Source organism: Haemaphysalis longicornis, unplaced genomic scaffold (assembly GCF_048455015.1).
Source record: "Haemaphysalis longicornis isolate Haplotype H1 unplaced genomic scaffold, Haemaphysalis longicornis Haplotype H1 scaffold_7, whole genome shotgun sequence".
Lineage (NCBI taxonomy): Eukaryota > Metazoa > Arthropoda > Arachnida > Ixodida > Ixodidae > Haemaphysalis > Haemaphysalis longicornis.
The window spans coordinates 120,773,235-120,794,441 of record NW_027526422.1 but is presented as its reverse complement, the minus strand read 5'-3'; the positions used below and the strand labels follow the sequence as shown (position 1 = coordinate 120,794,441).

The following is a 21,207-nucleotide window of genomic DNA, read 5'->3' as shown; positions in this document are numbered from 1 at the left end:
CTTGATGCCCCGATTCTTTTTTGCTACGCGGCGGAGCATGCCGAGGACCTGCTCCGACGTTAGGCATATCTTGTCCACGGCCGCGTCCGCATTGCCGTAGCTGCGAAGCAACAGCCCCAGGACCCGATACTGTTGAGTGGGTTCGACCTGGATGCCGTCGATATCGATCTTCAGGCGCATCTGCTCCTCTTGCCGACGCCCGGCTGGACTACTAAGAGCTCATACTTTTGGGGGGCGCAGCTCAGGCCGCACGACTTGGCGTACTCGGGGACCGTCGTCGCTGCGCACTGCAGTGTTTCTTCCATCCACCCGTCCGATCCGGCCCTGTTCGTCCAGACCATGATATCGTCGGCGTAGAAAGCGTGGTCTAACCCTTCAATGCGTTCCAGCAGTTTAGGCAGGGGTAGCAGTGCCAGGTTGAACAGCAGGGGAGATATTACGGATCCCTGGGGTGTTCCGCGTTCTCCTAGCGTTATCGGGTCCGTCTTCGCGCTGCCTGTCGTCAGAACGGCTGCTCTGTCCTCGAGGAAGTTGCGGACGTAGTGGAAAGCTCTGGCGCCACAGCCGGTCCCGTTCAGGCTGCGCAGGATGCTGGCGTGGGTGACGTTGTCGAACGCCACCTTGAGGCCGAGGGCCATGATGGCTTTAGGGCTCGATCTGGTTGCTTGTTTGATGACGAGTTCGTGCAACTGAACCTTGACGTCCTGCGTACCGAGATGTTTGCGGAAACCGAACATGGTCGCCGGCATCTGTCCTGTTTCCTCGAGGTGTCTCTGCAGCCTGTGCAACACCATCCTCTCCATGACCTTGCCCACGCAGGACGTCAGCGATATGTGTCGCAGGTTCTCGATCGACGGTGGTTTCCCTGGCTTTGGGATGAGGCGAACCTTGGCCGTCTTCCATTCTTGCGGTAGTCCCGACGTTTCCCACGCCTCGTTGATGTGTTGCAGTAGCTCGTTGGCCGTTCTGCCGCACATGTTGAAAAGCAGCTTATAGGTAATGTTGTCCGCCCCGGGCGCGCTTTTCCTGTTGCTTTTGTCGATGGCGGCCCATAGCTCTGAGATTGTGAAGGGTCTGTCCAGCTCCTCGTTAGGGGTCCCCTCGTACACTTGTGGTGGCAGATACCGCCCCTTTTCGGTCTGGAGGTAACGCTTTTGGAGGTCCCTGAGCAATTCGGCGCTATCCCCGTCGTAATTATTGATGACTTTGGTCAGGTTCCGATTCGTGGTCGCCTTGCTTTGTGCGGGGTCGATGAGGGGACGCAACAATTTCCAGGCCTTGCCCGCCGACAATTGCCCTTGTAAGCCTTCGCACATTTTATGCCAGTTTTCCCTGCACAATTTGGCTGCATACGCCGCTATCTCTTTGTTCAGTAGGCCGATGCGCCTAGCCAGCTTCCTGTTACGCCGCTGTCGCTTCCACCTGCTAGTGAGCGAGTGGCGCAACGCCCACAGGTTGGAAAGCCTGGCGTCCACGAAAGGCGTGTCCACCGTCGTGGTGATCTCTTGCGTGTACTTTTGCAGCGTGGCCTGCTGTCGTCTGGCCCAGTCTTCGTAGGATTCCGCAGACGGTTCGGCATCTTCCTCTCACTCGTGTGCTTTCTCATCTTATCCCAATCCGTTATCCTCGCCTTGCCGTACACCGCCTTATACTGAGGCCCGAGGACATCAATCTTGGTGATTTTGTGATCCGAGCCGAGGTCGGCGTCGTCGCACTTCCACCTCATCTCCAGCGGCCCCGAGGACCACGTGAGATCGGGGGTCGTGTCGTTGGTCACGCTGTTACCCGTTCGAGTCGGGATTCCCGGCTCGTTGATGAGGTACAGCTCGTGCTTTCCCATGGCTTGGACGAGAGCCTTGCCTCTCTTGGACGCAATTTTATAGCCCCGCATGGGGTGAGGCGCTTTAAAGTCGCCCATGAGCAGGAGCGTGGGGCTTTTTGCTAGACCCATCGTGTCCTTCAGTATGGCATCGAAGTGATTCGCTCGGCCGAATAGGCGTCGGTTATGCGGGTACGCGCCCGTGAGCGTGCTCGTGAGCGTGCTCGTGAGTGGCGTGCAGACCTTGAAGTTCGTCAGGCGGAAAAAAGAGGCCAACATTGGGTATTTACTGTGAAGATTCCGCTGTTTTACATTTTCCTTTTGATGAGGGACGAACAGTTTTTCCAAGCCGCTATGAAGTACAGTCGAGCACGATTTGAAGGTTATCTCGCGAGCATCGACTGGCCAAGCGTGCCAGAGGCCTAGCGGTTCGTTTCGAAACCATAAAAAAAATCAAGACTTCGCCACGACCGGCTTCATAGACATATCGACCTGCCCGTGCTCTACGATTCCGCGGGCCGAATCTGTTATTGATTTTTTTTTTGTATTTCCGGGGCTACTGCACTGACTGGCGCTGCAATTGATCCCCATTTCTATACGGGTTTGTTTGGCCTTCTGTCGTTGTTATTTCGTCTTTTTCTCGGTCTGTTGTGCTCAGTGCTTGCCGATTCAGACTGCCGCGGGAAGACAAAAATTCTATGGGGTCGGCGGTGCACTCAAATAAGAGTTTTTTAACGCGAAATTGTTACTTTACTCAGCTGGCGAAAGCATTCACCCTGCCTGTGTCCACCGAACGCGCACCCACCCCGGTATCGTTCGCAAAGAAAGTGTTCACTGCTGCTAACCCTTTTCTAACGCGTTTCACGGCGTTCGACGCGTGCGTACATGCGAGAGGATGAAACCCCCAAAATATTTAGCGCGTTTTGTTCTATAGCATGGATCATAAAAAAAATGAACATGAAGAAGCTCTTGGGCGCACGGTTTCATGTAGTGCATCATAAGAAAAAAGGAGAGCGAGAGAGAGCGAGAAAGAGAGAGAGAGAGAGAGAGAGAGAGAGAGAGAGAGAGAGAGAGAGAGAGAGAGAGAGAGAGAGAGAGAGAGAGAGAGAGAGAGAGAGAGAGAGAGAGAGAGAGAGAGAGAGAGAGAGAGAGAGGGGGGGGGGTAACTTTTTTTTACATAAAGCGTTAGGGCGCGGTGGGCACGACCCGGAAGGTGCTCGGTCTGCCGTGTGGGCCGTCTCTATCCCTCCAATGCCCTTGGGAGCCGGGAACCATTGGAGTTCGACAGAAAAACAGGAGGAAACACTCGGCGCGGTCATTTGAATGAATTTGCGACGCCTATAGCACGAGTATAACAAACAAACAAACAAACAAACAAAAAAAAACAGCGTACTTCAGAAATTTTCTGGCAGTCTTGGATGGCCTTCAGGTTCTGTGGAGGCAGTGTAGCAGCATCATGAATAGTGATTCTTCAAAAAATAGCTGCGGTGAGTGTGATGCCGAGGTCGATTTAGCCAGGAGGCTCGGCGACAAAACTCGCCAGAGGAAACGCTTCCGTTATAGAATATGATGAAAGAGCTCGCGCAACATTTTTGCATCGTACTTTCAGTGAACGTATCGTACGTGATGGTATTTGTTACGTACAGCTAGTAATCCGGCGGGCGCACGCTACAGTGAGTTTGTGTTCACCGGGCTCCCATCGCTTCGGTACGAAAGCAGTGGCTCAGAAAGATATGCCGAAGATATACTGCGCTTCTCACGCCAAGCATTGAGCGCGGACGGCTGCCATGCCCAACTTTGCCATTTGTTGGGATGTAAGCCACACCGAAGAAGCTGCTACAAGCGTGGCGCTGCAGTTATGGTGAAAATGCCGCAGCAGTTGAAAATGTTTGCATCGATTAGTACTCCATTTGCTGGAAAAAACATTGTTTTCCCGAAAGAATGACGGCGCTTCCACGCACACAGCGGACCTGTTGGAGCTTCTTCATACAAATTCAAGCATTTCCTGTGGACGTTTGGCCGAGAATTGACGAGCTTCACGTCAAAGGGAAGCTCCTCGACGTATAGCAATTCGACAAAGTTTCCGCATATTTAAATGAACGAAAATGCTCGAAAACGAAGAATGGTAGTCGAGCAGGCAGACGAGGTCACTGTGTGGTTTACGTGTGTACCTTGGCGTATGCCTATAGCTAAGAAAAGGGTCTAGAATTAACCGTAAATTCTTGTTGCTGGCTGGTATTAGTGATCAGTACAATCGGAATTTATTGGTATGACCGATAATTTTTGTGCCAGCAGTCGTAGGCCACATGGCGAGCGACGCGAAGCTGGAGAGTTTGGGAATAAACTTATCCCCACCTGACGGAGCGCGCCGTCTTTACACGGCAATTTTTTTTTTTTTTTTTGCACACTGGATTCCCATTGGCGCCGGCTGCGAGGGCGAGGTCGCTTCTAGAAAGCCGGTCGCGGATTTCGCACTCTTCTCTCCATTGTTGGCTGTTGCACAAAAGAATAACCTTCCACCCTTGATTGATTGATTGATTGATTGATTGATTGATTGATTGATTGATTGATTGATTGATTGATTGATTGATTGATTGTAGGGTTTAACGCGCCGACGCAACGCAGGCGATGAGGCGCGCCGTAGTGGAGGGCTCCGGATTAATTTTGACCACCTGGGGATCTTTAACGTGCGCCGAAATCTCGTACACACGGGCGTTTTTGCTTTTCGCCTAACCTTCCACCCTTTCTGTAAATTTTACATTACTTGTGATCAAGCACAGACTGCGTTGCCTTTTATCTCAGTCGACGATAACGAAATGATTGTAGGGTTTCACTCGCCGACGCAACGCAGGCGATGAGGCGCGCTGTAGTGGAGGCTCCAGATTAATTTTCACCACCTGGGGATCTTTAACGTGCGCCAAAATCTCGTACACACGGGCGTTTTTGCTTTTCGTCTCCATCAGAAAAGCGGCCGCCGCGGCCGGGAATCGAACCCGCGACCTCGTGCTCAGCAGCGCAACGCCTTAGCCACTGAGCCACCGCGGCGGGTGCGAAAGCAATATCGTGCTCCTCAGAGCAAGGTGGCGTTCTAGAAGTTCTTGGTTAGTTCCAGGGAGTTTCTGGGTTTTTTTCGTGAGGCGATGGTTGTTGGCGGTTCGGGAGTGCCCGGTATTGAGCATATGGCGCAATATGACCCAAGTGCGGCGCATGCCAAGGTTGCCTTTCATCTCGTCACAAAACTGCCCCCATTGCGCGCGGGTCAACTCGGGTGTGTATGCTTCGATTGTTTTACCAACGTTTGCTAGCTTAAGGCAAAGGTGTGTATTATGTTTCTGGTGCCTCCATCTGCGCTGTAAACTTTTGTACGCGTCCAACAGGTGCTGTAGGCGAGTGTCCACCAATTCAGCGGGAATATCCGGATCTATTAGCTGATCGTGCTGCCGTTTAGTGTGTATCAGTTCGGTAACCCGCTCCTGAAGTGTAGCGGAATTGACCTCGGGGGGAGTGTTCTGCTCGCAAGCACGTCTGAAGGCTTCCCAGTCGGTGAGATATTGTTGTCGAATGTGGGATGTTAACGTGAAAGTAAGTTGAATGTCCTGTTGAATGATGAAGTGGTCGCTTGCCGAAAGTGTGGGTCGTGCAACTCTATTTTGCCACGTCTATCCGGCGTGTAAAAGAGAGGTCTGGCGAAGTGTCCTTTTGTGCTCTATTATCTATCCTCGTAGGGATTGGAGGATCTGACTCAACAGTCAGCCGTTGAGCTTGTACCAATTCCCATAAGAGGCGGCCTTTTCGTGTTTATTGGCTGCTGCCCCACTCCGTTGGCGGGGCATTGAAATATACAACTAGCGGGTGCTGTTGCGCGGCTCGCTAGGCAAGAATGAATAGTTGAGTAAAGCTGTAAGCGTGTGCCCGAGGGTGGCTATATACATTCAGTGTATAAAGTCGGGAGGCAGTGAGTTTTGGGGGATATAATACGACAAGATCATGAGGTATGTTGATGCTATCAAATTGCTGACGTTCCGCGGGGATGTTTCGTTCTACTAGCGCAGCTGCATACGGATTATTGCCAGATTGAAATGTTTGGTACCCTGTGAGTTTTAATTTGAGGCCAGGTTCATGCAAGGCTATAACTGAGGGTGTTTCTGATTCCGTTGAAACAAGCATCTCCAGGTTAGGGCGTTTTCGGATGAAGCCCCTGCAATCCCACTGCCAGACTTTAATTGGCTTATGACGCTTGTCCATTAGCGGGATTGAAAGGTGGGATGGGAATATTTTGCGCAATGGTTGGGGCAGTATTGATGGCTGCCAGTCTTTGTATGAAGTTATGCATTTCAGCACGTAGTGCTTCAATGTTTCTTTGCATAGGAATTTGATTAGTGAAGAGGATTTGATGCAGGGGTTTATGCAGAATTTCGATTTTGGGGGGGTGTCGGTGGGATGTTTGGGGGGCTGTTGTATAAATCCCTAGGCAGGGTGCTTGTGGTTGTGGAATCTTTTTTTGGGGGGGTGTCTTAGTCCTTCTTGAGGGGTGTTGGGGGGTGTTAGGGGTGTGTATATAAATGCCTGATTTGATGAAGAATAATGTATTCCTCTTTTTGTTCAGCCAGTGCATTTCTGCATGCATTTTTGATGGCTGCAAGTCGCTCTTTCGAGAGGGGGGAAATAGACGTTGGAGCGGAGTGGGACGAGACTGCTTTTCGTTTTGGCGGTGGTTCGAGGGGAGTTCCATTATCAGGAGAACGCGGCGTTGAAACGCGAAAATAATGTTTTAAGACAGCGGATTAACTCTCGACCGGTGGAACCTCCACAAAATAGCCCTCATGCTGAAACTGATAATGGAACTCCCCTCGAACCACCGGCAAAACGAAAAGCAGTCTCGTCTGACTCCGCTCCTACAGCTATTTCCCCCCTCTCGAAAGAGCGACTTGCAGCCATCTCCTTTTGTCGGTGTCGTGTTCTGGGTCGCCGCCTAAGCGTATGACTTCGGGTGGCGGCGTGGTTGGTACCGTTTGAGGCAGTCCACAGTTCCGGTAAGATGAGGACCTCGACAGACAGTGCACTTTGGTACACATCGGTGGTCTTCGGGAGCAGTCACCAGTCCACCGTGGAGGTGCTTGTACGTTGGGGTAAACGTTCCAGCGATGTCTAGGTTGGCAGCATGCCGTACATGCTTCAGATTTCCTGCGGAAAGGCTTACAACGGTAGGTTTAAGCCCGGTATAAGATCCTATAGGGAAATTTGGTTCCATAGAAAAGGATTTGTGCAACATTAGAGGAATTGAGCCGCTTGGCGTCCAGAATTCGGGGGCCAAGTTTGAATTGACAAACTGTTGATGACTTGTTCTGGCGTGCATCCTCGGCAGTGTTAAAAATCACTGCCGTCACAGTGTTTGCTTGGGCCGACACATGCGTGGAGATTTTGTATTGATGGCATTTCTGCACAAGAGAAGGGATTTTTTCCTATTGTCGAGCTTGAGCTTTCGATGGCATGCTCACGGCGATGAAATTCGATGTGGCTTGAATACGAACTTGATCGGCGTTGTAGGGATCAAGACCCGCTTGTTTTTGAACAGTGTCTGCTGGCGTGGCTAGAGAGACGGCCGTGAGTGCCAGGCCACCATGCGGGCGAAGGATTATCTTAATATCATGTTCGGTAGAGGCGCCGCGGGATGCTTACTCTTTGCAGTGTGACGCGCACTCTTGAGTGGGGGATTATTGGTGTGGTGTTTTCCACTTGCCTGAAAGACAGCTTGTTCCGCTGCCTTGAGAGCTTGTTGCTTTCGGCGGACTTCAGCCCAATCTGGGCGGGCGTGCTCCGCCGGGTCGATGTCTTCGCCTTCGACGATGCTTTCCATGGAGCTTACGTGGCAGTTGCGAGGAACGGCAGCTGGCGCTCCGGCGGTGCCGGCGTCGGGGTGGGTCGGTGGCGTGCTGTGACTGTTTAGGCCTAGCTCACCGGGAAACGTAGCACAGTCTTTGTGGAGCGGTGTTTGGGCACCCGATCGTCGAAGAGCTCCACAGCTGGTGTCAGAGAGTCCTTGCACCTTGCCGAGTCTTTTGGTACCACTTACACAGGTGCAGGTAGTGAACTTTAGCTCTTACAAACAAACAAACAAACAAACAAACAAACAAACAAACAAACAAACAAACAAACAAACAAACAAACAAACAAACAAACAAACAAACAAACAAACAAACAAACAAACAAAAGCACAGAGCCGGCATGAAGCGCATATGCACGTCTCGGCCCCTTAGCGGGTTGTATCACGGCCCGGCGCGACCTGACTGCTGTCCTCCATGGTCTGGGTTGGTGGGTTACACAGACAGTACGACGCCTGTGACGCGGGAGAAAAAAAAAAACAGCCTCATGCTTGTCCGCTAGAATAAAACTCTAGATCTTTCAAGTTTATATCAGGTAATTAAATAGGAGGTTTGCTCAATCGCAAATTACAAACGTGTCTTGTTTCGTGCATTCTTCGGACTGCGCCCACTTTCTCTGGTCATCCTTCTTACGGAGTGGAAAAGCACTAAAAATGTTTTTAGAAAATAGCATCTCAGCGGAACATCCGTGGACACGTTATTTTACTAAGTGAAGCCCGAGGTTTCTAACAGGTGGGATACTTTTATCGAGATTGCACGCAAGGAAAGCTTCTGTATTTGGCCGTACATGTGTATTTGTCTGTTTTATGAATGATCAATTTACATCCATAAAGAAATGGGAATGCCTTCGTACGTTGGTTGGCGCTTGAAAACGAAATGGGCTCTTACTTCAGTATATTTGTTTCACAACTTGGGCTTGCCCAAGCCCAACTCGATTTTTATACTGTGACATTCGCTTACAAGGCAAAATATTTGTGCTTGTTTGTGTTTGTAGGTGCACTGTCCTATTGCGTCGAAATAACCCTGCACCCCCTTCTTTTCTTTTCAGAACGTATACTCCGTGGAACTACACGAATATCTTAGTGGCTTTACCAAGTTCACCGGCTTGCATGGCGGCGTGCGTCTTATGTATATAGATCAATATCCAGCCATCCTTGCAATTATACAACAATATACAGCGTAAGTCAAGTATTTGACCTTGTTTTCCTGAAAACAAATGTCAGACGCACTCTTTGGCCTGCCGAGCACTTCTGCACCGAATTCACCCCTCGCAATTCCCATCGCCAAATTGTCCACTCTGCGGGGACCTAGCCACGTTGGTTCATTCCATGTGGGCCTGTCCTCAAGACCCCTTTCCACCCGTAGTTAATGAAGAGCAGTGGGAGGGAGCGCTGGGCAGCTCGGACCCAGAGGTCCAGATACTTCTGGTCACCCGTGCTGCCAACGTCGCTGCCGGCCTCAAACCGGCGGCCACACCGCTTCCGTAAACCAGCCTAAGGCTCAATAAAGTGATTCCTCCTCCTCCTCCTCCTGAAAACAAATGTGAAGTATCGATCACTTTGAACTAGGTTGACACCCCATGCGGTTTGAGTGGTTGAACACGTAATTGCCAGGCCGATTCCAGGATATACGGTGGCTGTGGTCCGAAATAATCTGTAGCCTTCCACTCAGTTGTGCCACAGGGCATCCCAGAGCGGTGAGAAAAGATCACTGCTTTTCCAGGCACCATATGTTGACGTCACAGTTTGATAGGGACGTTGCCCTTGTACTCGGCATATATGACTCACTAACAAGCTCAAAATTAACGGGAGGCTGCACAAAAGCAACAATATTATATTAAAGAATTGTTTAAAATTGTTCTGTAATATAACACAAACTCCAAAAGACCTTTTTGTCAGGGATTAAGAAGCAGCTTCATGCAAAACGAAGAAAAAAGTGCTACGATTTATTGTCGATTTAGGGTTCAAGAGCAAAAAAAGCTATGTGGCTACAGCCAAGCCAATATGCAAGGGAATGTTGGTAGATGCTATGCGGCGTTCTAGAGGGTGCGTGATTGCAGCGACAGATTTCACTCTAGTATATTTTATACTGGGTGACAACTTAAGAACGGCACCGGAAGTTGCCGGTGTGCCTTATCACCGTAGCCGGATGTTTCTCCGCGCGGCGCAAGTAGGGCGTTACTCGGAATATATTGAACATGACGTGAGCCGTTGCCGTGATTTTTTGGACTTAATATGCTTATAAACGACTACAGTGACCACAAACAAACTGCGTGAGACAACGCAGACGACATCACACATTCATAGCAAACCCCTTTCAAAACGCGCGCGCACGGGTCCGGCGCTTTGGCGGAGTGATACACTACATGAGGTGGTGCCGTTCTTGAGTTGTAACCGAGTATAGTAGGGTTCCTAAGGTTGACGTCACCCAAAATGAGTTTTACTTGCGCGTTTTTTACATTTTCGTTTTTCAAAGATGCATTATTTGTTAGTATGCTGGCTAGGGAACCTTTAGTGAAGCAGTTTCGGAAGTCATTTTTCTTTGCGCCCGTGGGGTGACCTGATGGTGAGAAGGGCGTGGGATCGCCTAGGTGAAGACGTGACCTGTATACTTTTAGGGCGTTCGTAAGTACCCCCAGAACTTCACAGGCCGTATCTCGCCGGCCATCCGCCCAGATTTAACACGACACGTATTTTCTTCCAGCAAGCGTGATTGGAATCAACGAATGCGACCCAAGGTCATTTCAACTAGCCCGGCTTTACACTCTGCCAAGTTCATCATACCATATTAAGGATGATACTGTTTGTAAAAGATTCGAACGTAAAAAGTAGCGAAGAAAGTCAGATAAGGAACGCTTCACTCAAAGCGGCGGAAATCTAATTTTCCAAGGACGCTGGGTAAACTCTGACGTTTTCGTCGGTTTGTGTGTGGGAGTTTGCCGGGTGAGACAGGAAAGAAAATTCAGCAATGGGTACAGGTGGGCCGGTCTGCTCGCATGTTGCCCGCTGAACCAGTGGTGTTCCACTGGTGTGTCACTGGTGGCCAACCAGTGACCGCCAGCATCCCGCATATGGCCTACAAGTAAGCCACTGGCGATACGCGATAACACGGCACTTTTTTGCACTAATGGGCCACTCGACCGCCACTGGTGGTCACCAGTGAAACCAGGTCACCGAGCCTGCGGCCCCTGTGCATCCTGTTGAGTTCGCTGCGGGCGTTGGTGTCCTATGAGCCGACAGGTCCAAACAAAATCTAGATTATCGGATAACCTACGAAGGGTGAACTCGACAGTCAAATCAAGGAATAAGTACGCTTCCTGGCGGTGGTGGAAGCATATTCCGGCATCGCTTGCAGCGAAGAAAGCACGTACTATTATGAGCAATATGAAAGGGAACACGGGAACGCGTGGAAAACACCCTCAGACCCAGATATGAGTGATACGCAGCGGCCGCCGTCGGAAACAAAGTGGAAAGGGGGACGCTGTTCTAACAACTGTCCCCATTCCCGCCGTGTGTCTTATCGGCTGTCCGACGATACCATATTATCGGTAAAATGACGTAAGCTGCGTCTTTGTAGAAATGTCAGCGTGGTAGGGGTGCCAACAGTTAGTGGAAGAGCGCCCTCCTTTCCCCCTTCGTTTTTCACAGCGCCATCCGCGTATCGCTCCGAGTCTGTTTCGAGGCTGTTTGCCACGCGTTCCTGCGTTCCCTTTCATATTGCTCGTAATAGTACGTGTCGATTCATGTAGTACGTAGGATGAGTTCTTTATACCGAGAACCCAGCCGAGAAAAGTGCAATGGCTTGTATACCTGCCGAAGAATCTATGATTGGTGAACTTAACACATTTAGTTAATATGATAGTGTGAGGGCACATTATTTTCTGAAGAAAAAAGTCAAACAAAAACTAAAACATTCACTAAACAAATAAACCACAATCGCATATCTATATTTGGTTACAACTTAAAAACTATACAACGAAAGTTGCCATTGCGCCTAATCTGCTGTCGGCTGTTGCTCCGCGCAGCGCAAAGCGCACCTTACTACGAGGATTTTTGGCATGACGCGAGTTGTTTCAGCGATATACTTAATTTGCTTATAAATTACTGCAGCGACGACAGACTAACTACGTGATGTCCTGTCCACGCCTCGTCCTATGTTTGTTTTTTTACAGCGCTTATTTTTCTGCGTGACTATGAACCAACACGCCCAAACCTTTTCCCTTTTACGTGATGTAAAGCAGGCGATTTCACGCATTAAGTGCAATCTCATTTCAAAACGCGCGCCCGCGATGACCTCCGGGGCCGTCGCTTCGGTGGAGTGATAGTACACTGCATGAACTATTGTCGTTCTTAACAGTTGTATCGGAGACGGAGTACAATTCGCTGCTGTCACATGATTAAGACAACGGTAAAGAACCCAGAAAAGAAGAAAAAAAAACCGTAAAGAACTGAAAAGCTGGAAACGCTTCTGTACTTGCGCAAATGCGTAACTGGCAAAGCTAACCCATTTAATAGTTATAATAGTGTAAGGAAACATCATTGCTAAATACCAAATAAAAATAACTAATGCAAACGAAAAGTTTTATAGTATAGCCGAAGATAGCCTAACATAACCCAGCGAGAACTAAAAACATCAAAAAGCGTTCAAAAGTAGCCCTATTTGGCTACTCGCGGCCAAAACTGGCTATAAAGAAAACTAAAAGCAAAGTAACGAAATCCCAAAGGTGTAATTCAGCGCCTCACGAGAAGAAATCAAAGAAGAAAGTATAAAGATTAGCGCACAAGATACCACCAACGAAACACAAACTTTCAGGAACGGCGAGCCGACGTTTTTAAAACAGATCTTGACATTTGTTTGCATTGTTTTAAAATGGGGATTTAAACCTTTATACTGATGTTGTGCACCTACTTGCTTATAAATCGGGTCACGCGTCCCAGATTAAAAATAGGGGTTTAGGAGCGCTGCCCTCTGACATTAGCAAAATAAAAAAAATACTACACAAACAGGCTGTCAATTTTGTTCACACCAGTTTTGCTCGCGACTCAGTGACATATGCCTCACAAAAATCACGTTTACCTTCACTGAGAAAAAAAATGTGGCAGAACTGGAACGTTTGTCCACAAATGATGGACATTATAATGTACATTGGTGAGAAGTATATTTTTTCTTGTAGGCAGGCCGTCAGTTAAAGGCCCGGTTCAACAATAACTACCGTTTGTATACGTGGAATGATTTGCTTTCTCCCTCAAAACCAATAGTAATGAGAAGAACGCGTCAGTTTATTTGCTCATAAACTGTCGAAGCCCTCCTGGTCCGTGTTCGCTGCATTGTTGGGTTCATGCTTTCGAAATGACCAAAGAATCGTTAACGTTGAACTCGAGCAGCACCGGACAGGAGTGGTTGGAGGTCAATGGGAGACTCCTTCGTCCTGCAGTGGACCTAATCAGGCTCTTTGTGATGATGATGATCATGGTAATGTTTGTGTTCGTAATCAACACGTATACTACCTCTAGAAAACTAAGCAGCGCAAAACAAGGAAACAAACGACCGAGAATACGAGCAGACAGCAACGCTCTGTCTGCTCGGATGTGTAAAACCCTTAGTAGGCTGTACACATGCCCAGCTCGAATTTCCCGCTCAAAAAGCCTGCCGCTCCGAATCACAGCGAAACCTGTGCAGAAAAAATTCCCCGCATTTCCCCGAGGGGAAGAATGTGAAAGTGCGAATGCACGAGTTGAATTTGCGCGGTTCGGTAATGTTCGCGAAAGAGAGATCACACACACACACACAACTACAAAGAAAGAAAGATGCATTTATTCACAGACACCTATTTGTGTTGTCGTTGTACTTGATTGCTAGAGCGGATCTCAGCTTTGAAATTTCGTGTCAGTACTCCTTTAAGCGGGTGGATTAGCCCTTCTCACGCCCGATTCCTGGCCAATCCCCCACGTGGGTATGTGCCATGTCAGCGGCCAGGCAGCGCGCGCCCATCTCCCCCCGTTGCCAAGGAAGACGAGGAGATTCCTGGCCAATACCCCACGTGGGTATGCTATGCGGACATCGCCGGTGGACGCAGGTTCAGGGTCGCTTAAGAAGTGCATTCGCACTTAAAAGTGATATCTCGCACAGAGAGAGAGAGAGAGAGAGAGAGAAAACTTTATTTTGTACATTCTGGGTTACTGAGGTGTGGTGACCGACAGCTGCATCTTGCCGGTGACCTCGGCCGCTCGTTCCGTTAGATTCTTCTGAACTTGCAGGTCTGAGCTGCCCAGCGCCTCCTCCCAGTGCTCGCCAGTGGGTATTAAGGGAAAAGGGTCTTTGGGGCAATTCCACATAAGATGTGTGATGGTCTCGTGTGCACCACATGCAGGGAAATTGGGTGAGGGGTACACAGTAGGGTAAATTAAATTCAGCCTGGCTCGACATGACAAAGTGTTAGTTTGCATGAGGCGCCAGAGTCGCTCCTCGGCGTTAGTCAGTTCCGGGTGAGCAGGCGGGTATCGACGGTGGGTGAGGCGGTAATGCGCAGTGACATCGTGGAAGCTCAATAGGCTGTCGCGAGCCGACTGGGCTCCATGGAGGGGGACAAGAGTAGGCCCTGCTCGGATGGTAAGCTCTCGAGCTGCTGTGTGGACCGCTTCATTGCCCCCCAGCCCTGTGTGGGCAGGAGTCCAGATCAGCTCCACCTGGGAGGTTGGAGGATTTTGAAGGAGAATTTTGAGCGCCAGGGGAGAAATATTCCCCTTGGCAAAATTTTTGATGGCCGTTTTCGAATCAGAAATTATAATTGCCGGGGTCGGCCGATGTGATATAGCCAGCGCAATAGCCGCCTCTTCCGCCGATGACGCGTGGCGCGTACGTATGGTGAGAGAATTGAGGGGGGGTGCCATGGGGTCATATATAGCCGTCACTGCATATGTTTCGTGATGTCTGTAACTAGCAGCGTCTACATATACCGTATTTGGCCTGATGGGGTACTTTTTAGCCAATGCCCATGCACGCTGTTCTCTCCGCTTCTGATTGTGCACTGGGTGCATATTGCGCGGGAGTGGGCGTACACGTAGAAATCCATGAATTTCTTGGGGAATGGGGACACGCGCGTCACTTATTATTGGGGCTTTGATGCCTATCCTGTTCATAATGTGTCGGCCGGTAGGTGTTTCCGACAGGCGAGAGTACTGGCTAAGCAGGTGAGCTTCGATTAGCTCTTCCGCGGTATTATAGACGCCGAGCTGTTCCAGTCGGGTAGTGGAAGTACTTTGAGGTATCTGGAGAGCAGTTTTATAAATTTTCCGAATCAGACAATTGATTTTAGATAATTCACATTGAGAGGGATTAAGATATGGCAAGGAGTAAGTAATGCGGCTAATTACAAAAGCTTGAATTAGCTGTATTCGCTCGGCCTCTTTTAGCCCCTTGTTGCGGACAGTAATGCGGCGTATGAGGCCTATCGTTTGGTTGACCTGAGAAGTTAGTTGTGCTATGTAACGAGTGTTGGCTCGGTTACTCTGTATAGTGAGCCCTAGGATTTTTATGCTCGGTACTGACGGTACGTTTGTGTGGCTCATATGGATTTTTATTGAGGTGTTTGACGGAGAAGTTCGTTTCGCTGGAAGTACAAGAAGTTCGGACTTTTCTGGGGAGCATTCAAGGCCTGCCTTAGTGGCTTCTGCAATTACTATGTCAGCCCCGGTTTGAAGAACATCTTCTATTTGTGCGTCGCTGCCTCCCGACGTCCAAAGGGTTATGTCATCAGCATAAATACTATGCTGAAGATGAGGAATCCGAGCAAGCTGCTGAGGAAGATTGAGCAGGGCCAAGTTAAAAAGCAGGGGGGAGAGTACAGCCCCTTGAGGAGTGCCTATTGAAGGAAGGGGTATGGTGTCGGTTACAATATCCCCAATTTGTAGCACTGCAGTACGGGCGGTTAAGAAGTTCTTTACATAGTTGTACGTGCGTTGGCCTGGAGCTATTGATTCTAAATTTTGGAGTATGGTCGTATGGGATACTCGGTCGAAAGCTTTTTTGAGATCAAGTGCAAGAATGGCTGCCGCGTCCACTTTGGAGGGAGGTGTGATGACCTCGTGTTGTAGTTGTAGAAGTATGTCTTGGGTAGATAACCCATGCCGGAATCCTATCATAGTATGCGGAAATGCCCCGGTTCGATCAAGATATTTTACCAGACGCGCGTGGACAACGTGCTCCATGACTTTTCCCATACAGGACGTAATAGAAATTGGACGAAGGTGTTCAAGGCTGAGCGGTTTTCCAGGCTTAGGTATTAGGGAAATTTTGGCGTGTTTCCACGTAGGAGGTAGGATTCCATTGGTCCAGTAGTAATTATAGTATTGGGTCAATACTGTGATGGAGTTGTCATCACAGTATTGACCCAATACTATAATTACTACTGGACCAATGGAATCCTGCAAGGAGCCGACTTGGGCATAAACACTGAAAATTTCTTCACAACTGTGAATAGTTCTTGCGTAATTCACCGGCAACAGTCCCTTCGCATGCACTTAAACCTGATAGTTTCCATGGGTCTGAAACCTGGTAGAGCAACGTTCCAAGCGTGGAATGGCGCACAATGAAAGCTTTCGCTTCCAATATTGGCTGTGAGAAAACACTTTGCATTGCGCTAAATAACTACAGAGTATTCACTTCTGAAAGAACTGCCGGTAATCTGCACCTGTGCATAATAACTGCGCGAAAGATTCTTCGAACACAAATTTATTCAGCAGTAACAATATAATCATCAGTGTTAATAGCGCAGAGATTTTACCTTCAACTCAAGTATCCCGGAAAGCAAATGGTGCCTTAACGGCTGGCAATTTTTGTGCTTTCAGGTGCGCACGCTTTGTCGGCATCCGTTGATCCCTAGTAATTCAATTTTATTACTGCACTCAACTCGAGTGAGCAAAAGTTTATTTGGAGATGTGTGATAGAGTTACCGATTCCTGAACAGCGGTGCATTCAGAAGAGGGCAAGGGTAGCAATGCACCCAGAGAGTATCCCCCCCTGCCGCCGAAAGGTATACCGCCCACACAATCGGGACTCACAACAGCCCACATACCCACACCCAACCAGCCTGCACGTAAATCACCCAGCACAAGTCCCATCCCCCAAACCGCACCCTTTGCACAGCCGCAGCCACCCGATCCCACATCCTGTGGGCGGGCCCCCAAAATCCACATCCCCGAATCACCACGGCTGGGCAGTGGAGAGAAGCAGTGGCATCCCACGACAGGGATCGCAAGGGCCGCCTCGATCGTTACTGGGATGATAACGACGACGACCACCTTCTCGCACTGATCACAAATTTCGCCAAATAAAGTTCACTCTCCTCCACTTCTCCACTCCCCTTCGGGCCATGCCTTAGGTGCGTTCCACTTCGCGGACAGCATGGTAGAATGCTTAGGAACCAGTCTAGTTGGACGTCTAAAGAAACGAAAATTACAACGGCGCAGCGGTCACCACTGCAGACGAAAAACTCGTTGCGGACATGTTAACAAATACAAGCCGCAGTTTTGTAAAATGACAACTACATTATCGTAATAAATATCAGGCATATTAGAAGTCATCAAAAGGAAGTGCAGAGATAATAAATTGCACAACACGTTTAAAGAAAAAGACAAGTTTGTTGCTACACCAGTGTACAGAAAGGCGTCTTTGGTGTTTCTTTCAATGTTGGACGGTTGGACAACAAAGAAGCTCGCGTTTTTGTAGACCTTGGTGCTGTCTTCGCGAAGCAGTCTTTCTTCCCCACTCCATTCGGATTGCAACAGGGCTTGTAGGACCTCTGCGTCATCCTACTACGGCGCGATGCTGAGAGACCGGAGCGACACGCCGGCATAGAATGGGGCTTTTTTTTTTTTTTTGAACGTTCTAGAAAAGCGGGCGAGCCGGTGCAGCTACGGCAGAATGTGACAGCTGGTGAGGATCAGTATGAAACAATGATTAGCGCCGTCTGCTACTGGGGATGACGAAAACGAAGCCACAACAGGGCTTAACATGACAGGCGATGCGCCAAAACGGCAATGAAGCCGTCCAGAAGGGAAACCGGACCGCAGCATTTGTCTGCCCCCGATCACTCCCAATCTCTTTTCAAAACGCGTGCGTTGGCGTCATGCGTCCGCCGCTTTGCCGGAGCAACACACTACATACGCTGTTGTCGTTGTGAAATTGTACCCTGTTATCGATCCACTTCCTGTTTCCGAAGCAACCAAAAAGCATAAACAGCGACGCAGGATGGTAGGGGCCATGAAGACAAAATACAGGTTTGGTTTATTAGAAAGACTACTTTGTCCCGATAACCATGATAGAAATTTTATCGCAAACTTCGAAAAAAAAATGATGGACATATTAAAGAAGACATGGGAAGCAGTGGCGACTCCTTAGCAACTTTCCGGCAACTTTTCAATGACGTCACTTGTTTGTGAGATTTGCGTTCGCCGGACTAGGGCATCGCCAAGTCACATGAATGGAAGCAGTGGGGCCTCTAGTTGCGTTTAATCGCGTCACTTCAATGCGAACGTGCAGCGAATACACTGAAAATTGTTCTAATTGATGGCCCAAGTAAAGATGGTTGTGGTTCGTTTCCCCGAAGTCGATCCGGTGTCGATCAGGAACCCAATCGCCCGGGCTCCGGTTGATTTGGCAGGAGGCTGGCAGGGCGATGGTGTTGAAGGCTTGGAGATGGCGGTCGAATTGACGAACTCGAGGCGTTGGGGTTGATTAAGTGAAATGAACAGTTTATATACAGCTATTTACAGTACGAAAACTGGGTACATGAGTAGTAAAAGGAAAAACTTCCAACTTCAGCTAGGCGCTAGCTCCAAGTGCGTACAAATCACTCCAGCTTCTCAGCTTCGTCTAACTCTCCTATCCTCGGAGCGTACACAAACCGCTCGAGAAACGACGGCCGAGGCTCTGTCTCGCCGCAAGATCCGTCTAGTTGCCCAGTACGGTGCTGTACCCTAAACTTCCGACGCGATCTTAACCTCTAGCCTAGGGGGCTCACAAATCCCAACCTAGCTTTAACGGTCGAGACTCCTTGTCCCGCCGGGAACTGCCCAGCTCAGCGCTCAGACAAGAACCCTTTCTAACGGCCAAGTTCGGCCTTATAAACACCTCGAGATCACACTTTCTCGGGAAGGCCCCTGTAGCGTTCGTACACGCGTAAGGGAGTGCCCAAATTCACGTAGACAGCTGTCACTCAGCGCGCTACGGAATATTCAATGAGGCGCCGCCATGTTTGGGTCAATGGCACGCTCGCGGACGAGCAAGTGCGCGCGACCCCGCGGGGTGAGAGCGAAAGTCGGCGACAGAGAGAGAGAGAAATGACCTTTATTGATTCGTCCTGCGAGAAAGGTGCTGGTCAGGCCACGCAGGGCTTCGCCGCACCTCGTCTAACTACCTGCGCTAGGTAGCGGGCGGAGCCCGAGGCGTCGTGCCCGGCCGGCCGCGCGGGTTACTCGGATCGCCCGCGCCGTCGCCGTCCGCTCGACCCCCGCGGGGGCCGGGAGGCGAGGGGCGCTGGCTTTCCTTTCGCCGTTGCAGCGCCAGAGCTGCCTCGAGCCGCTGGACGGCCCTGAGCTGGTTGCCGTGCTCCGGGGAGCCGATCAACTCGCGAATGTCCGGCGGGAGGCGGTCGCCTCCGTCGCGCGCACACTGTTCGTCGCAGCCCCACATGATGTGGGCCAGGTTCGCGGGCACTCGCGCACACACACAGCACTCGGTCCGCTCGTAGAGTTCCGGGCACACGTGGCGCGCCAGCGCCGGCGTGAGCACGAAGGAGCGCGTTAATAATGGAGGCTCCGCGCGGCGCACGCCCCGACGTCGGCAATTACACCTCCCCGGTGCTTCTCGGAACCCGGTGGCGCCGTCTCGTTCTCAATGGGGGATTATCCCCGTGGTATTCGGTGGGCCAGACAATCCGTCTCCTGTGCGCGCCGTGACGAATTGTCGACGGCTGCGGCGTAGAGTCCACAGTGTTAAGCCCCCAGACAGGGTGGCGGGTTCTCACGCGCAGCACGGGCGCCTGGCCGCTGATCTCATAAGTGGACCATACAGCCCATGTTGCGTCGCTGCTGCCCATATCACGTCGCTGTAGCGCGAAATTTGAAAGCTTCCCGATGCTTCTCGGGTTTCTTTCGGTTAAAAAAGATGTCTTAATGGAGCTCAGTGAGGCACTGAAGCCGAGCTCTTCCAAATAAAACAGTTGCATTTTGACTTCACGGCCCCTTTAACCTCGAACAGGAGGCGCGCGACCTGCTGAGTTCCCCCCTGCAACAACCCGTGCAGGAATAACGATGAGCTGTTGGCGTACTGGGAGACTTTGCATCTGGCGCTGCGCGTGGCGCTGCTCACGGGCAGGGAGCCGGGGGCTTCGGCAGCGCTGACGCTCCTCGCCGGCACCAACTTCGAGGCGTCGCCCGAGCGCCGCTGCCTGACGTTCTTCGACTTCGAGCTGAGGCCGCTGGCCTACGACCGCGTGCGGGCCATGCTGCACACCGACTACATCGCTTCCACCATCAAGGTAAGCCCGAGCGCCGCGCTCTGCTACTCACCAAGGGTCCTCGAAACGAACATTTCGTTACCTAACGCTACCGCACTGAAAGCGCCATCCGCTCAGCACTAGCGACCAGGATTGGACTGTGGGGTTTATACGGGCCATGCAGGCAGAATGCCAGTTTCATGTGCAGCTTTTCCGCTCATGGCAGTCCTTTCAACAGTGATTACTCTGCAATTTTTTAGCGAAATGAAAAGTTCTTTTGCACAGCTAATATTTGGGGTGATTACTTGCTTTGTGCACAGTTTCAAGTCGCGCACGTTGCGTGACTGGGTTCCTTAGCCATGGGAACTATCCCATAGAAATGCATGGGGAGTTAGATTTGACAACGAATTACACAAACAAATAGTCCGAAACTTGAAATGTTCTTTTAGCGTTTTAATCTTCACGTTGGCTTCTAGCTTTATGCCAAATATCATTTTCCTACAGTGGTTTTGCTAGGTTCCCGAGAGGTTGTAATTTTGAGCGAGAAAGCTGGGTATGTTGGTTCTTTCGAACGATTGCCTCGTTAGAATAACACTGGCATCACTTCCTACTATATCTTAAGAAAACTAATGACCATGCAACTTACTTGCTCATTTTCCGCACTAGAGGCTACGACGTATTATGGGCAGACGAAATGTAGACGAAAAGTAGACTAAATGTGCTGCCACCCCACCCGGGCCTGTCCGTAGAGGAAGCGGTGATATACCGGCAACTGCAGACGGCGTCGCTCCTCACCCCAGTGCTGATAAGGCGCGTGTGTCCGAGCGTGTACGAAAGTGACTTGAACCGAGTGTGCCAGAAGGAGAGAGCCACCGCGGCTCACATCCTGTGGGACTGTGTCAAAAACCCACGCGAAGCGTCGACACAGACTATGATCCCGCCACATCCCGAAGTCGCAGTGGGAAGCTATGACCAGGCAGAGCAGACAAAGACCCTCCAGAAGATATTGG

The 21,207-nt window shown here is 50.2% G+C and overlaps 1 protein-coding gene across 1 annotated transcript; it reads left to right on the top strand.

Moving 5' to 3' along the window:
- Nucleotides 1–6,857: 6,857 nt before the first annotated feature.
- LOC144146503 (uncharacterized) lies at nucleotides 6,858–20,541 on the top strand. The gene is made up of 4 exons (XM_077678447.1): nucleotides 6,858–6,938; nucleotides 8,750–8,880; nucleotides 20,005–20,239; nucleotides 20,518–20,541. The coding sequence occupies exons 1-4, from the start codon at nucleotides 6,858–6,860 to the stop codon at nucleotides 20,539–20,541; spliced, it is 471 nt and encodes a 156-aa protein (XP_077534573.1).
- The last annotated feature ends 666 nt before the right edge of the window (nucleotides 20,542–21,207 follow it).

Bases quoted from the DNA above. Each gene is read 5' to 3' on its own strand.
- LOC144146503 (XM_077678447.1), top strand. From the start codon at position 6,858: ATGAGGACCTCGACAGACAGTGCACTTTGGTACACATCGGTGGTCTTC. The intron at 6,939-8,749 runs GTACGTTGGGGT...TTTTCTTTTCAG, and splicing joins AGTCCACCGTGGAGGTGCTT to AACGTATACTCCGTGGAACT. The intron at 20,240-20,517 runs GTAAGCCCGAGC...CTTTGTGCACAG, and splicing joins ACATCGCTTCCACCATCAAG to TTTCAAGTCGCGCACGTTGC.